At 48.4% G+C, this 17,142-nt stretch overlaps 1 protein-coding gene across 1 annotated transcript in view; it reads right to left on the bottom strand.

Annotated features, from left to right (window-relative positions):
* Window positions 1-17,142, bottom strand: part of SCTR (secretin receptor) — a 78,139-nt gene that overhangs the window by 1,588 nt on the left and 59,409 nt on the right. The window contains exons 8-11 of the mRNA XM_042954217.1: window positions 10,827-10,887; window positions 10,441-10,510; window positions 6,412-6,503; window positions 4,864-4,990 (exon numbers count right to left, since the gene is read on the bottom strand). Of these exons, the coding sequence (XP_042810151.1) occupies window positions 4,864-4,990; window positions 6,412-6,503; window positions 10,441-10,510; window positions 10,827-10,887 (350 nt within the window). The remainder of the gene's footprint in view (window positions 1-4,863; window positions 4,991-6,411; window positions 6,504-10,440; window positions 10,511-10,826; window positions 10,888-17,142) is intronic.

Below are 17,142 nucleotides of genomic sequence, written 5' to 3'. Positions count from 1 at the left end.
GGGGGGGGGAGGGGGGGGGCAAGGCAGCAGGGGTCAGTGCAGGTACTCCTGTACCCAGCCTCCCTTCAGCTTCCCACCCCCACCCCCCCCACCCCCCCCCCCCCGCCCCAACATCCTTGAATTGCTAGCCCCAGGCTCACTTCTCCCCAGGAAGTGTCCCAGAGCCTTCTCACACCTCTCACCTCAGGGGGAATTAGGGCTATGTCCTCTGAGCCCCCTACTGTACCCCTGGCTCTGCTGGCATCATCCAGCATAGACTCAGCTCCTTGGGGCAAGAGCAGGACCCCTTTTGTCTGTGAGCCCAGTGTCCAGCATCGGGCATTGGACACCTGTGGTTCCAGCAACCACAGAGTAGAAGCTGCTAACTTGGGCCCGTGGGGACCAGGCCAGTCCCCTGAATTAGTAAGGCGGGCCATCTGGGAGAAGCAGAGACTGGTGGCGCCCAAAGCGCACTGTCCCTCAGGTAGGGGGAGGGGCCGGCCCCTGGGAGACCCTGGGCCTGGTGCGGGCTCATTTTCAAGATCAGCTGGAAATCCGGAGGCGGTCCACCACGGCCAGCTCTTCACACTGAAACACGAATGCGTGAATGTGAAATCAGCAAAGCCCGCGTGCTGGTGCTGGCCTGCCAAAAGTGGGGTGTGTGTGACCTCCCCGTATATATCTCCTTGGTTAGGGGCCTCGGGGCTGTATGCACTCTATGTTCCCTGGTGCGATGGAGGTCTGTGCCTGTCAGGACCCTTCCTCACTAGTATCTGCAGCTTCTGTTTTCCCAGTGGTCCTGGCATGGAGCTCGGCCAGGGACTCCAGTCTTGAGATGCAGGGTTTGAGGCCAAGAGGCCTGCTGGGGACCATAAGCCAAGGGCAGGGTCTCTGCTCACCTCCTCAGGGACCCCTCAGGTCAGCCTGCCCTTCCTTCTGCCCTGCAGCTTCCCTGGCTGGTGGGCACCCTTCCCCTCAGAGGTCTGCGTGCCATAGCGCTGACCTCAGGGGGGCTCCCCTCCCCTTCCCGGTCCCATCCAGACCTGCCTTTACCTACTTACCACATTGGAAAGGACCCCAGAGGATGATGAACCAGCCCAGCTATGGTGGACTTAATACATACAATGGCTCAGGGCTGTTGGCGTTTTAACAGTGACAAAACTCAAGGATTTGCTTTAGAGTATCAGGCGTCCGGGACTGCTACGTAGAACGGAGACCATTTGGGGGAAGTGGACGGCAGGAACGCCTACTCAAGGCTGCAGTCTCCAACTTCTGTAGCACGTTAGGATCGCCTGGGAGCTTTTGCCTAGGTTACCCCAAATCCGAATGCCTGAGGACGGATGATCTCAGACTGGGGCACCTGGGAGGCTCAGTCAAGTGGCTGATTCTTGATTTCATCTCAGGTCATGATCACACGGTGAAATCAAGTCCCGTATTGGGCTCTGTGCTGGACATGGAGCCTACTTGAAAATCTGTCTCCGAAAATCTGTCTCCTTTCTCTGCCCCTCCTCCACCCCTCTGTCTCAAAAAAAAAAAAAAAAAAAAAAAAAAAATCCCAGGTGGTTCTCCAGCTTTCTCACCTGGGAGCCTCTGTCAGCAGATGGAAAAGTCAGGCTTTAAGGTGAGACAACTAGATGTGGAGTTGTCTGACCTACATAACCATGGGGTTCTGGGCTCTAGGGGCTTCATTGAATCCTTGCCAAAGCCCTAGGGGGGAGGGGGAGGACCCCGATTTTACAGGTGAGGGAACTGGGTCACAGGGGTTTAGGCAGGACTGGCCCCGTGCTTGGCCCAGCGCCGGTGGTCAGGCTGCTGGCTGTGGATGGCGCCCACCTCATGGGGCCCGGGGGTGCCTGGGCCTCCAAGATCCGGAGACACATTTTCACAGTTCAGGTGAGGGCCGGAGCCCCAGGTGAGGGAAAGTGAGTTGTGCCCCAGGTACATATAGGGCAGGCCTCCTACAGCCAGCGAGTTTAAGAAATTCCACAGTTTTTGGGGCGCCTGGGTGGCTCAGTCGGTTGAGCGTCCGGCTTCGGCTCAGGTCATGATCTCGCGGTCCGTGAGTTCGAGCCCCGCGTCGGGCTCTGTGCTGACAGCTCAGAGCCTGGAGCCTGCTTCAGATTCTGTCTCCCTCTCTCTGACCCTCCCCCGTTCATGCTCTGTCTCTCTCTGTCTCAGAAATAAACATTAAAAAAAATTTTTTTTTAATTAAAAAAAAAAAAAGAAATTCCACAGTTTTTATACAATCATTAAAAATGAAGTCTTTGAAGAATTTTAGTGACGTGGAGACAACAGGAAGATAGAGAATTACAACACACAAGATAGGACACCACACATTAAAAAAAAAAAAAAAGGAAACCACACATAGCATGACCTCAATTATATAAGCTGTGCGTACATAAGTGTCTTCCTGGATAGAAAAGAGACTTTAAAGAAAAGAAAAAAAAAAGGCGTAGAAGTAAACCCACCATCATTTTTAGCAGATTGTTTCTGGGGCCATGAGATTATGGATGATTTTTTTTTTCTTTTTTAATGGTTCCTTATTTTCCAAATTTTCTACAACAACTCTTACGTGTACAATCAGAAAAAGCCAGAAGTATATGACAGGGTGCCTGGGTGACTCAGTTGGTTAAGTGTCCGACTCTTGATTTCAGCTCAGGTCACGATCTCACGGTTCGTGAGATCGAGCCCCGCGTGGGGCTCAGTGCTGACAGCACAGAGCCTGCTTGGGATTCTCTCTCTCAAAATAAACATTAAAATAAAAGTATATGCCATTGATAATGTATTGTGGTTCTGTGTGTGTTCGTTCAGCCCCTGTCTTTTAGAGATTCGGACTAGAATATTCACATTTGAATAAAACAGTCTTTGATTTGATTAAAATGAGGGGGGACATGGTGGAGGAAGCAGCTGGGGACAGACATGAAACATACCCGCCTTGAGTGGGCAATGACTACATGGGGCTCATTATCTACTATTGTCTTTAATATATGGAAGAAATTTTCTATAATATAGAATTTTTAAAATACATACATTATATAAAATATACACGGGTAATAGATAATCAAGTGATATATGTTTGTGTGTGAGCAAAGTTTAAAAAAACCTTAACGATCCATTTTCTTTGTAAACATAGAATGTTTCTATGAGAACATTCTGAAAGTGCTTTTGGGTTTTCTCTTGACAAGCCATTTCCTTAGAGAGAAACCAAATGGCCCAGCCCCAGCCACAAGCCCCAACTCCAGGGGACAGGAAGTTCCCTTTCTGTGCAGGGAGGCAGACACGGGTATCTGTGCTCTCAGTGAGGTCACTACCCACTTCTGGAAGCCAGGTCAAGGCCTTCCACCCATGTGGACCCGGAATCCCCCACCTGCTGAATGGGCCATTGTGAGCCCAGCCTTCCCACACATTACAAGAGCAGGTGGACACGGAAACTCTGGATGAAGAAACGAAGAATGTGGATTACATAAGAGGCTGGGTTCTCTGGAGCCTGGGGCACCGGCAGGGAGCTCTGGGCAGAGGGGACAGCCCTGGGGTAGGGTCTGAAGGCAGGGTGTGGAGAAGATCTGACTCTACTCAATGACGTGTGCCCAGTGATGTGTCCTCCCCGGAACCTGAAAGTGACAGAAGAGTGACCCCGGCCTCACCCACCCTGAACTGAACTCAGGCAACAAGGGAGACTCTGAGCCCCGTCCTGAGACCAAAGCCTCCCCAGTGAGGAGGACTTTGCAGGATAATCAATCTTGTTGCGAACAGGCTGGCTTCTTTAGGAAAATCCACTGGGAGAAATTTCTCTCAGGCCCTGAAGCCTATAATCTCTAGCCTTTTCCTGGGAATTTGCTTGTTTCCATTGCGGATATTATAAATCTTAGAACAGACTGTGTTTCTGTTTTTGCTCTGGCTACTGGAAATCTCTAAGTTCTCCCACCTTCCTAGCACTCTCCTGAATTTGCTTCTCTGTATGAACTCAATTTTGGTTTTTATTTTTATTTTTTTCACTGATCCTTGGCTACCTTTTTTTTTTTCTTTTCTTTTTTTGTCCTCTGTATGGTTTTCCTGAAAGCTACATCATATTATTTTTGGAAGGAGACAGCTATGAGTAAACAAAGTAACACTGTGACGTTTGGGATTCATGTTAAGAGTCCTTCTGTCTAAACACGTTTACTGTTTTGTTCTGTTTTTAAGCCTCACAACATCTCGAATGAATAGGTAGGTGCTTTCTTCCCTCACTTTCTTTCTTCCCTTTTTTTTTTAGGTTGGGTATTATTCTCAGTAACTTGTGTATGCATGCAAGTTTCAAAGAGTCAAATGATTGCTGTCACAAAACAACAGCAGCCTCCTAACACCCCTGCCCCCATTTCCTGTTCCTCAGAGGCAACTACTTGGAATTCTTTTCACTGGTTCTGAAGAATATGCTGATGATGCTACTTCTGGATTTTTCGGTTTGGGGCATTTTTTATGGACTTCCCAGTATGAAGACGAAGATATTATTCTCTTTCAGATGCCCTCTCCCTCATTCCCACAATGTTCCTCTTCCTGCCCTGCTTTTTGATGGCTCAGCCATAGCCCTCAGCACTAAGGCTATTTTGACTACATATAAACTGTGGAGAGGTGTGCAATGCAGTATGTGGGGTTATTTTTCCCTTTCGTCTTCCCTGGAGTCAGTCTCTCTCCTTAGTTTTACCTCCCACCATCTGACTGGTGGGGAACTTGGGTCCCACAGCACAGTGAGGTCCTGCCCAGCTTCTCTTGGATGTCAGCCAAAGCAGGCACCCCCAAACCCCCTGCTGGACCCTTCTGGGAAGACCTGGCTTGCCGCCTCTGTGGTCTCCACTTCTCTTTAAGGAAAGAGAGAACTCCCGAAAGTCACAGTCCCGCGAAACTTACCTGGAACGAGCCAAGGGCCAATTCAAAGAACAGCTGGACCTCCATGGCATCTTCTGGGGAGAAGGCGAAGATGATGTAGTGGACTCCGAAGAGGGGGATCAGCAGGAGGGTAGACTTGGCCAGGCGCCTACAGACACAGACCCAGACCCGCTGCGGTGTCCTGCCCCCTTCCCCTAGGGCACAGCTCCACACACCCAACCTGCCTGACTGCAGGAGGCCAGCGGAGGGCCCCCCCCCCCCCCAACCTTTGTGGTTTGACTTTTCATTCTAGAGAATTTCTAACTCCCACATACCCACCACCCATGGCCAGTCCCCAAAATACCTGATTACGCACCCCTATCGGCAAATAACATTTGGACACAAACGCACCCAAACAACTTTATTATTTATAAGTTATGTGCATGTGTTATTTAACATATTATTCACAAAGCCAGGATTCTTTTTTTTTTTTTTTTTGATAATAAATACCTATAAGGAGATGTGCTTTTTTTTTCTTCCCAGATTAGGGTTGCTAAATTTAGCAAATAAAAAATACAGGATGCCCAGTTCAATTTGAATTTCAGGTAAACAAAGGATCATATTTTTTTGAGTAAGTAACTAAAACACCATTTGTTGTTTATCCAAAATTCACACTGAACTGGGCATCCTGTGTTCTGTCTTGCAGCTTTATCCTGAATCCCCCGCTCCAGCTTACTCTGGACACCACTGCTCTAAAAATGTCCTGGAGAATCTGTCACCAAGTAATCCAACTCACTGCTGGATTCTCAAAGCTCAGAACCGCTGGACACTGATTTGTCTTTAACCGTTCTGTGCTGAATTACATCTCCCCAGCCCCAATTCATAAATTGAAGCCCTAACTGCAGGACCTCAGAAATACCTATCTCTGCTTGCAGACAGGACCTAAAAAGAGGTGATTAAGTTAAAAGGAGGTTGTTAGGATGGGACCTTAGTCCAATCAACTGGCGTCCTTTTAAGAAGAGGAAGAGACACCTTTGAGCACAGACAAAAGGACCCAGGGAGATGGCAGCCATCTACAAGGCAGAGGAAACCAGTCCTGCCGGCACCTTGACCTTGGGTTTCCAGCCTCCAGAACTGCGAGTAAGTTTCTCTTCTTTAAGCCATCCAGTGTGTGGTTATGTTATGATAGACCTAGCAAACTAGTACAGCATCTCCCTTCAGCATCTTAAAGGTTTCAGAGTATTTCTGGATCACATATCTTGAAAATCTGATGAAGGCCATTCTCCCTTGAACAATACACAGACCTATATCGATGTCCCTGAAGCTGGGTCCCCGAAACCCATCAGGAGACTCCCTGGCGTTGCCCCAAGCACAAATCTCTGCTTCCTGGGATCCTGAAAGATTTCTTATCTTCCCACCACTGGGGCAGCCTTCTCAGGCTGCACAAAGGACCCATCCCACCCCCCCTCACCCCGCCCCCATTCCTATTTACATTTGTAACCTCCCAGGAACTAGGTCCAGTTGGGTAAACAATAGGTGCTCAGGAAATACGTGCTGACTGAGCAAGCCTTGTCTTTGCCTTCCACTTACTTATAATGGTTCGCTTCATTTCCTCTTGTCTCTTGGGTTCTCAGTTTTCTCATCAGGATTCTTAGGATGTTTATAAAAAGGATGAAATTAATCTGTAAAACACAAGACAGAGGTGGGGCTGAAGGTGATCGCCACCCCTCCAGGCCCCTGACCCCTGGACCTGAGGGCAGAGAAGGCACTGCAGGCCACACCCGAGATTGCACCACTGTGCCTCCCCTCACCTGCCCCACAGTCCTGGTGGAGCAAACCTATGGGAGGGGATGACTGACCCGGCACCCGCTCCTACCCCCTGGCTGCTGGAGCTCTGAGGTCTGCTCAGTTGCCATCAGGGATTATTCACACTGGGGGTGCATTGAAACCCCTGGGGACCTTGTTAAAAGGCAGGTTTCAGGTGACCTGAAAGTCTATATTTCCATCAAGCTCCAGATGATGTCAAAGCTGGTCCTTGACTACACTTTGAGTAGCACGGCTTTCTTCCAGCAGAAGTTTTGTTGTCGTCATTTTAATGTTTATTTTGAGAGAGAGAGAGAGAGAGAGAGAGAGAGAGAAAGCTCAAACAGGGAGGGGCAGAGAGACGGGGCGAGAGAGAATCCCAAGCAGGTTCTGCACTGCCAGTGCAGAGCCCGATGTGGGGCTCGAACTTACGAGCCCTGAGATCATGACCTCAGCCAAAACCAACAGGCAGATGCTTAACAACTGAGCCACCCAGGTGCCCCACCAGCAGAGGTTCTTAAGGTTTAGGGTATTGACTGGGGGGTGGGGGTGGGGTCCCAAGGCTATAGGTCAGTAAATCTGGGGTGGGGCCCAAGAATTTGCACTTTTAACAAGCTTCCAGGTGATGGTGAAGCTGCCGGCCTGGGGACCATACTTTGAGAACCACTGCCTCAGAGCCTTAAAGCCTCACTTTGCAGTTCAGTCACCAACTCCAGGAAGCCACCCTTGATCACCTCTCTTTTCCTGATATATTGCAGTGAGGGATCATGTCACTGTGTAAGCACCTGAAATGTTTGAAAGAGGACAAATGCATACGTCTGTCAAACTTGTGTGTGTCCACGTATCTGCCAGTCCCAATCCCAACTTCCTAAAGGACAGGAATGTAGTCTGTTTATTTCTTTTGGTGTTGCCTTCCCGGAGCCCAGTGCCAGAATGTTATAAAGATGCCCACACGGTGGTACCTCTCCTCCTCTCTCACCCACCTACGGGCTCCAGCACCATTTACAGAAGCAGGGATCAGTGGGCTCGGCCAGCCGGGCACCCTCATTGTTCACACAAACAGCCTGGGGCCTGGGAATGCTGGCCACAAGACAAGGATTAGGGGCCTGTCAGGACTCCTAGCCCAGCTGCTTCTTCAGGAACATGCTTCTCAGCTTGTTTGTTTATGCCTCTTGCTCAGAGCTGGCTATGCATGGTGTATATGAATAAAAGCTTTTTTTTTCCATTTATTTTTTGTCTTAGAGTTGGATTCAATTTAATAGGGAGCACTGGAAGGCAAAAAAAAAAAAAAAAAAAAAAAAAAAAATTCTCTAAGGTCCCAAGAATGAGTCCCAAATAGTGAAATTCCAGGCCCTGTGACCAACTGGTTGGGAGGTTTTTATTTTGTTTTGTTTTGTTTTTTTAAGTTCTTACTTAAGTAATCTTTGCACCCAATGTGGGGCTCAAACTCATGACCCTGAGATCAAGAGTCATAGCTCTTCCTTTTTTCTTTTTTTTTTTAAGATAAAACCTTTTATATTTTTCTTTATTTATTTTTTATGTTGATTTATTTTTGAAAGAGAGAGAGACAGAGACTGAGCATGAGTGGGGAGGGCCAGAGACAGAGAGGGAGACACAGAATCCAAAGCAGGCTCCAGGCTCTGAGCTGTTAGCACAGAGCCCGACATGGAGCTCGAACCCACAAACTGTGAGATCACGACCTGAGCCGAAGTCAGACACCTAACTGACTGAGCCACTCAGGTGCCCCATTCACATGCTCTTCCAATCGAGCCATCCAGGTGCCCTTGTTGGGAGATATGTTGCATCAGGAGTATCCACCAAACATTCAATCACTAGATAGACCCAGTCCCATGAAATCTGCCAGGACACTGGGGCCCACTGTCCCTCCGCTGGGGCTCTCCTGGGCTGGGCTGTCAGATTCCCAGAATTATAGCAAGGAAACTGCCCTAACTAAATGAGGAAATGCCCTCCTGTGGGAATATCATGCAGTCATAGCACATTGGTTCATTAGATAATTTCAAAGGACATGGGACACCTCACATCTCTTGCTAAGTGAAAAACCAAACTAGAATACAAAACTATATTAAGCATTTTGAAAAAAGTATGTTTTTCCTCAAAGAAAAAGGAAAGAAAAGCACATGTGTATCCATTGTGTGTATCTAGGTGCTAAAAGTATGTGTGATTTTATTCCCTTTTGAAAAACAGACTTTGTATCTTCCAACTTTTCTTTTTACATGAAGTCTATTATTTAGAAAAAGGGGGCGGGCACACCTATGTGGCTCAGTCATGATTTTGGCTCAGGTCATGATCTCCCAGTCGTGGGATCAAGCCCCGTGTAGGGCTCTGTGCTGACAGCATGGAGCCTGCTTGAGATTCATTCTCTCCCCCTTTCTCTCTCTGCCCCTTCCCCGCTCACGCATGTGCACTCACTTTGTCTCAAAATAAATAAACAAACTTTTAAAAAATGCTCAAAAGGGGCACCTGCTTGGCTCAGTCAGTTGCACCTACGAGTTTAGCTCAAGTCAGGATCTCATGGTTTGTGAGTTCGAGCCCCGCATCGGGCTCACTGCTGTCAGCCTGTCGGCACAGAGCCCTCTTTGGATCCTCTGTTCCCCTCTCTCTGCCCCTCCCCCCACCTCCAAAAAAATTTTTTTAATGTTAAAAAAGAAAAAAGGAGGGAGGTCATAGGATGGCAGGATGGCTCCCTTCCCCCAACTGCCCCTAGAAGGTCACCAGCCAGCCAGTGGAAGAGGAGGGGCTGTTGCCTTGTGCAGCACCCCTGCCCCGCCCCAGAGAGCCCATGAAGGGCACTCCTGTCAACTGGTCCTGTACCTGTACCCCCCCTGAACCCTGCGCCTGGCTGAGGGGCTGATTCCATCCAGGAGACAACCCGAGGGTGTCCCCCGTCCTCTGTCCCCCTATTTCATATCCACACCCACAGGCTCAGCTCCAGGGCTCCCAACCCTGACTGCAGAGTAGAAGCACCTGAGAACTTAAACCAGAGATTGGTGTCCGGGCCCCTCCCCAGAACAACGAGAGCAGAATCTCTGGCCCTCAGTATTTTTTTTTTTTTTTAATGTTTATTGATTTACTTTGAGAAAGAGATGGGGAGAGGGACAGAGACAGAGTGGGAGAGACAATCCCAAGCAGGCTTCGCCTGTCAGCGCAGAGCCTGATGCAGGGCTCCAACTCACAAACCGTGATATCATGAGCTGAGCTGAAATCGAGTCGGACGCTCATCGACTGAGGAACCCGGGCGCTCTGGCCATCAATATTGTTAAACAGCTCCCAGGTGATTCTGAAGGGCATCCCAGTTGAGACCCTCTGGGTTCCCTGTCCCTAAGTCACTCTTGTATCTCCTCCCCGCCCCTCCCAACAGCACCCTGAGGGCCCAAGACCATGCCTCACTCAGCTTTCCTCAGCTCCCTGCCTATGATCCCAGCTCAATGATTCTTCCCAGTAACAAGGGGATGCCTAGAAAACAGATCAGGACAGGACCCAAAGGATCTGAAGGTGGGGGGGGGTTTCATCACAGAGCCAGCCAGGTTAGGGCAAGGAGCTCGGCTAATCACATTTCAGTGGCTACTCACAGACCAAAGGGAGTTATGTAACCTCCTAACTGCCCCTCCCACTTCCATCTGCCATTCTTCAGGGGGCGGAGCTTCTAAACCCTCCTGCGGGCCGCCAACCTCTGGAAGTTCTGTGGTTGATCCCTCCCCGCACCAGGAGGGAGCCCTGTCTCTTGGCCTTTTGTCCAGGCCAGTCACTGTTTCCCTCTCTCCCACTGGAGCCCAGCTCAGGAAGATGGCCACTCACCAGGATGGAGAGGATCACAGGCCCTCGAATGACCCACCAGATGGACGCGTTGGCGTTGATGTCCCAGCACCTGTGGACAGCCAGGCTCCGTTAGGCGTGGAGAACTGAGCTGACCTGGAAAGGCTAGTCCTCTGAGGAGCCCTTCGTATGAATGGCCCATGCTGGTGACCCTGAGCACTGCGGCTGTGTGCCCAGTGCTATCAGAACCGACTCTCCCCTCTGACTCAGAGCACGTCTGAGGCTGACGATGCCTCCAGAGAACTCGCCTGTGGCCCCCAGTTTGAAAAACAGGCCTCTCCTAGATAGCTCCCAACAAGTGTCCATCCTGTTCGAAGAGCTGGATGATATAAAATACTCTCCTGTTACCTCTCCTTCAAGCAGCTTACCCAACGTCTTCCAGAAAGTGCCTGCTGATGGCCCACGAAGCAACAAAAACAGCTGGGGAACCTGAAGAATAAAAGCAAAGGGAGGGACGGGAGAGAGGGGACTCAGTTTTCAACACCCGCACAGGGACAGGACAGTTCCCCCAGCCCAGTAGTGAACAGGTGCATGGAACCCCCTAGGAAATCCTGTGCAAATGGTAGCCTCCTGCTTCAAGGGTGGCAGGGACGCCCTGGGTATCAGATGGATCCTGAAGGCCACGAGGGGCTCCGGGGCTCCTGGGAGCCCGGGCCAGACTCAGGAGGGCCTCTGCCGGGACGAGAAGCCTGAAGTGATGGTCTACACCTGTCCTGTCCTTGCAGCGGCCACTCGCCACATGTCGCGAGTGAGTACATGATACGTGGCTGGTCCCGGGGGAGATGTGCTGTACGTGCAGGACACCGGATTTTGAAGATTTGTAGGAATAAAAAAATGTGAAGTGTGTTAACTTTTATGTTAATTGTATGTTGAAATGATAGTATTTTTACACTGGGCTAAATGAAATATATTATTAAGATTAATTTCACCTGTTTCTTTTTACTGGGTTTACTGTGGCTACTGGAAATTTGCATTTATTTTTTTAAGTCTATTTTGAGAGAGAGAGAGAGTGGGGGAGGGGCAGAGAGAGAGGGATAGAGACAGAATCCCAAGCAGGGAAGCCCGATGCAGGGCTTGAACTCCCAACCCGCAAGATCATGACCTGAACCCAGACGGACACTTAACCAACAGAGCCACCCAGGTACCCCTAGAAAATGTTCGGTTATATATGTGGCCCATTCTATTTCTTTTTAAGTTCATTTATTTTGAAGGAGAATGAGGCAGAGGGGCAGAGAGAGAATCCCAAGCGGGCTGTGTGACTCAAGGCTCGATCCCACAAACTGTGAGATCGTGACCTGAGCTGAGATCAGAAGTCGGATGATTAACCAACTGAGCCACCCAGGCGCCCTGGCTCCTTCTATTTCTAATGGACATGCTTGTCTGCACTTGAATGGCAAGAGCCACGTCCCCAGGCTGCCCCGCTTCCAGACCTCCAGCAGCCAGGTTTATACCCTAGCTCCAGCCCTCCACACACACCTCTACCCCAGGGCGGAGATCAAAGGAGTTTTCTCTGGAGGAATCAAACAGCCTCAGACAAAGGGCCTACAGATGGTGATGCTGGGGACCCCCCAACACAGCGGCCACTTCCAGGCCAGTCTCCCTGAGAGACATACCATGTACATACCCCCCCACCCCCACCCCCATTCCACACACAGGGCCTTCAGTCAGCTCTGAAGTGACTCATTCTTTTTTTTTGTTTTTTTTTTAGTGTTTTTTTAAGTGTTTATTTTTATTTTTGAAAGAGACAGAAGGCGAGCAGGGGAGGGCACAGAGAGAGGGAGACACAGAATCTGAAGCAGGCTCCAGGCTCTGAGCTGTCAGCACAGAGTCCAACATGGGGCTGGAACCCACGAACTGCAAGATCATGACCTGAGCCAAAGCTGGATGCTTCACTGACTGAACCACCCAGGCATCCCATTCTTTTTTTTTTAAGTTTGTTTGTTTGTTTATTTGTTTATTTATCTATCTATCTGTTTATTTATTTAGAGAGAATGCAAGCAGGGGAGGGGCAGAGAGAGAGGGACACAGAGAATCCCAAGCAGGTTCTGCACTGTCAGCACAGAGCCCCGCTGGGGGCTCAAACTCATGAACGGTAAGATCACGACCTGAGATCACGACATGAGACGCTTACCCAACTAAACCACTCAGGTGTCCCTGAAGTGACTCATTCTTAAACACGAACAGTCAAGGTCACCAACATCTGAGGAAAGCTGATTACATCAAAGGCAAGGACCAAAACAATCAGAGAGAAGGAACTCAGAGGAAACAGACCATGCAGGCTGCTGGAGGAAATTGAACAAACAACTCTAGGGAATATCATCAGAGAGATAAGAGGAAAGATCACCTCTGCAGGACCCAAACAGGATGCTGAAAACTGGGAGCATTCCAAGAACAAGGAAGAGGGCTTAGAAATTGAATACATGATAACCGAGATTTAAAAAACCCACAGATGGGTTGGAAGATAAAGACCAAGAATCGCCCAGAAAGCAGAACACAAAAGGAATGTAATGAAAAGCAGGAGGAAAGAAATGAGAAACTCAGGGGTCCGTTTCAGGATGTGTGCCATCTGATTAAAAGTTTCAGAAAGAGAGGAAAAAAACCAAAGGGAAAGAAATCAAATAGGTGATGTTCCTGAACATTGTCCAGGAAATGAAGGATGTGAGTTTGCAGATGAAAGGACCACTGGATGTCAGCAAAAAGGATGAAGGCAGTTCTCGTGGGGACACATCCCGACGGCATTTCAAAACACGGGGGGCAGAGAGAGGCTTCTGTAGCTTACAAAGAGTAAAAATGCTCAGGAAACAGAATAATATGGCACATTCTATACCCAGCTGCCCAAATAGAAGGCCTCCAAAATTCTGGGGGGAAATGATTTTTCAACCTAATTTCTATGCCTGGGAAAACCACAAGTTAGGTGTGAACGTTGAAAAAGATATTTTCAGATATGCAATGCAAAAACGTACTTTCCACACACTCTTTGTTAGACAGGTACCGGAACATGTGCCCCAACACAACTAGGGAGCAAACCAAGGGGAGGAGACAAGAAATAAAGGAATAGTATTTGCAGAGGAAAATGAAGGAAATTCTCAGCATGAGAGTGAGGGAACTAAGCAAGTCTAAAGAACCACCAGCCCAAATAGAGCAGGAGGGCAGAGGCTCTAAGAAGAACACCAGTGGGTCTATTGGGTTGAATAGCATCCTCCCCAAATTCATAACTACCCAGAACTTTGTAGGGTGACCTTTTTTGGAAATAAGGTCCTCGTAGGTGTAATCAATTAAGAAGAGGCCATACATGGGGCACCTGGGTGGCTCCATCGGTTAAGCATCCGACTGCAGCTCAGGTCATGATCTTGTGGTCTGTGAGTTCGAGCCCCGGGTTGGGCTCTGTGCTGACAGCTCAGAGACTGGAGCCCGCTTTGGATTCTGTGTCCCCTGTCTGTCTGCTCTTCCCTTGTTCATGCTCTGTCTCACTCTGTCTCTCATAAATAAATAAATGTTTAAAAAAATTTTTTTTAAAAAGAAGAGGCCATATGTATAAGGATGCCAGTTGTACCGGGCCCCTAATATAATATGACTGGCATCCTTACAAGGAGGCCATGAGAGACACAGAGAGAGAGGACACATCGAGGGAAAAAGGCCACGTAAAGATGGAGGCAGAAACTGCAATGATGCAGCCACCAGCCAAAAAACCACCAAGGACTACCAGCAACAACCAGAAGCCAGAAGAGAGGCACGGAGCATTTCAGAAGGAATCAGCCCTGGGGCGCCTGGGTGGCTGGGTCGGTTGAGTGTCCGACTTCAGCTCAGGTCATGATCTCACAGACAGTGAGTTCAAGCCCCGCGTCGGGCTCTGGGCTGATGGCTCAGAGCCTGGAGCCTGCTTCTGATTCTGTGTGTCCCTCTCTGTCTGCCCCTCCCCCGTTCATGCTCTGTCTCTCTCTGTCTCAAAAATAAACGTAAAAAAAAAAAAAAAAATTAAAAAAAAAAAAGAAGGAATCAGCCCTGCCAGAACCTTGATTTTGAACTTCCGGCCCCCAGAACTGCGAGAGAATAAATGTCTATTGTTTCAAGCCACCAAGTTTGTGGTAATTCGTTAGGCAACCCCTGGGAAACGAATTCAGCAGGAAGAAACCAAACAAATAGGAACTAATAGATTTCCTGTTGGCATTGGTTGATTTGGAAAATAGCATTAGAGGGTTTTCCGGTTCTGGTGGAGAATTTAGGGGAATTAATGACAGCAACCCAAAACAAATAAATCAATTAAAAGTGACTCCATGAAGGGGCGCCTGGGTGGCTCAGTCGGTTAAACGTCTGACTCTTGGTTTTGGCTTAGGTAATAATCTCGTGTTTAGTGAGTTCGAGTCCCATGTGGGGCCTGCACTGGCAATGCAGAGTCTGCTGGGGATTCTCTCCCTCTCTCTCTTTGTCCCTCCCCTGCTCATGCGCTCTCTCTCTCTCTCTCTCTGTCAAAAATAAATAAATAAACTTAAAAAAAAAAGTGGCTCCATGAAAAATAAAAGGTTAGACATTGGAGGTAAAATCATTGTACATCACTTGGCTCAAGAGTAAACAACACTTACACAGACATAATGATATATACATTGACTAGAACTTAACCAAAAACTAAAAAACTAATGGTAGGATGGAGAACTTTATATCCTTACCTTCCATCATAAGGAGGCAACCGGTAACGCCTCAGATGGACAAATCAGGAAACAGCAGAATCTTGTTCAGAAACATGAGAGTGAACATTAGAAGGACCAGCTAAGGAATCTTGAGGGTGTTACCTCTGCGGAGCAGAAGTGGGGGCAGAAGACTGCTTTTTTTTTCACCCTATTTAATTCCTTAAACCAAGTATGTGCATGACTTTAATAAAAATAACACTAAAAAAAAATCCCCTGCCTTTGGGTGCCTGGGTGGCTCAGTCTGTTGAGCCCCTGACTTCAGCTCAGACCATGATCTTGCAGATTGTGGGTGCGAGCCCCACGTCAGGCTCTGTGTTGTCGGCGTGGAATCTGCTTCAGATCCTCTGTCTCCCTCTCTCTCTGTCCCTTCCCCATTTGCACTCTCTCTCTCTCAAAAACAAATAAACATTTAAAAAAAATTCCTGCCTCAATTTTGAATGCTTTTGGCAAAAACATGGGTTCTGAAAGCCCTCCTGTTCATTGTCTTCCATTTTTAACAGAGTTGGTGGAAAAGCGGGAGAACCGATAATGCCTTGATTTAGGGTTCGTAGTGTGGTCCCCAGACTAGCAGCATCAGAGTCATTCGGGGACTCGTTAGAAATCCAGAGTCTCTGGCTACACGCAAGGCCAACTGGCTCAGAGGCACAGAACGTGGGGTCCAGCCAGCTGGGTTTGACACACCCTCCATGTGACTCTTGATATTGGCTCCACTTGGAGAACCACCAGCTCAGTGAGTGGGAGATTCATTCGTCCCCATAAAATCCAGAGGTATGGCCCTTTTCCAGGCACAGACTGACACCCCAGCCACCTTGCGAAAAGTAAAAGTGTCGGCCAAGTCAAAAACTCCAATAGCGTTCACTCCTTCTGATTCAGTGATCCTAATTCTAGGATTCCGTATTACACATGGAAATAAGCTTTGCCCATAAAAGTATTCATCACTGTGTTACCTATGACGGTGGAAAATCAGAAACAACCTAAATGCCCACATGATAGGTATTGGGTTAAATACACCCATAGACTAGTTAAAAATGGTTATCGGCAGAGGCGGAAGGATACAGAGCATGCTTACATGTTAGTGGAAAGAAGCAGGGTTCAAAATTCTCCATACGGCATGAGCACAACAATGTGGGGGGGAAAAAATGGAGGAGGAAACATAGTCTGGAAAGGAAACCCTTCCAAAGCGTTCAATAGATGGGACCGAGGTTAAGTTTTTTTCTAATTTTTTTTTTCTTTGCAAAGTCTTACAGTGAGCGCGTGTGTACTCATTTAAGCAACCTATCTCTGGGGAGACAAGTTGGCGGACAAATTGAGAAGGGGCCACTGCTTTCGCAAGAGAAAGGCTTCTCCCAGTTGGAGAACTTTAGACCTTCGTGAGCCCCTTCACGGTCTCCTTAGGGCTGTGCTGGCAGAGAGGCGGGGAGGGGAGGAACCCCTGATTTATGTGCTGTTCCACCCCCAGGGTCTGGCATATTGTAGATGCTCAGTAAATATTTGAGGAAGAAAGGAGGGCTTTCTAAAAACTTGTGATGGAGATGTGACAATGCAATTTTATCTCCCCACCAGACTGTGACTCCTTTGAATGATGGTACTTTCGTCTACGGCCATACCACACTGAACACGCCTGATCTTATCTGAATGATGGGACTTTTTTGGTTTGGGTTTTGTAATCTCTAGAAGCCCCTCTGAACACAAAGAAGTGCTCAAAGAAAGCTGAATAAATTATGATCCTGATATTATAGATAATGAAAATGCCCATGTTCATATGGCAAAGTCATGGCAGATCTGGGCGTCAAGGTCAGTGAACTAGGTTTTGAACCGGGTGCTTTTTGGGGGGCAGTCAACTGCATAAAGCAAGTCCCTGGTCCCCCAGCACTCTGGGATGACTGGCCTATGCAGAAATCCAAAGATCTGCAGAGTCCTCCCTACAGCTCCCGCTGGCCAAAGGTCATGTGCTAATTAGGCTGCCAAAGTCTACAGGAGGGCTCAGCGAGCTCTAGCT

Source organism: Panthera leo, chromosome C1, assembly GCF_018350215.1.
Source record: "Panthera leo isolate Ple1 chromosome C1, P.leo_Ple1_pat1.1, whole genome shotgun sequence".
Classification (NCBI taxonomy): domain Eukaryota; kingdom Metazoa; phylum Chordata; class Mammalia; order Carnivora; family Felidae; genus Panthera; species Panthera leo.
Note: the sequence above shows the minus strand (reverse complement) of the source record. Positions and strands in the feature narration are given on the sequence as shown.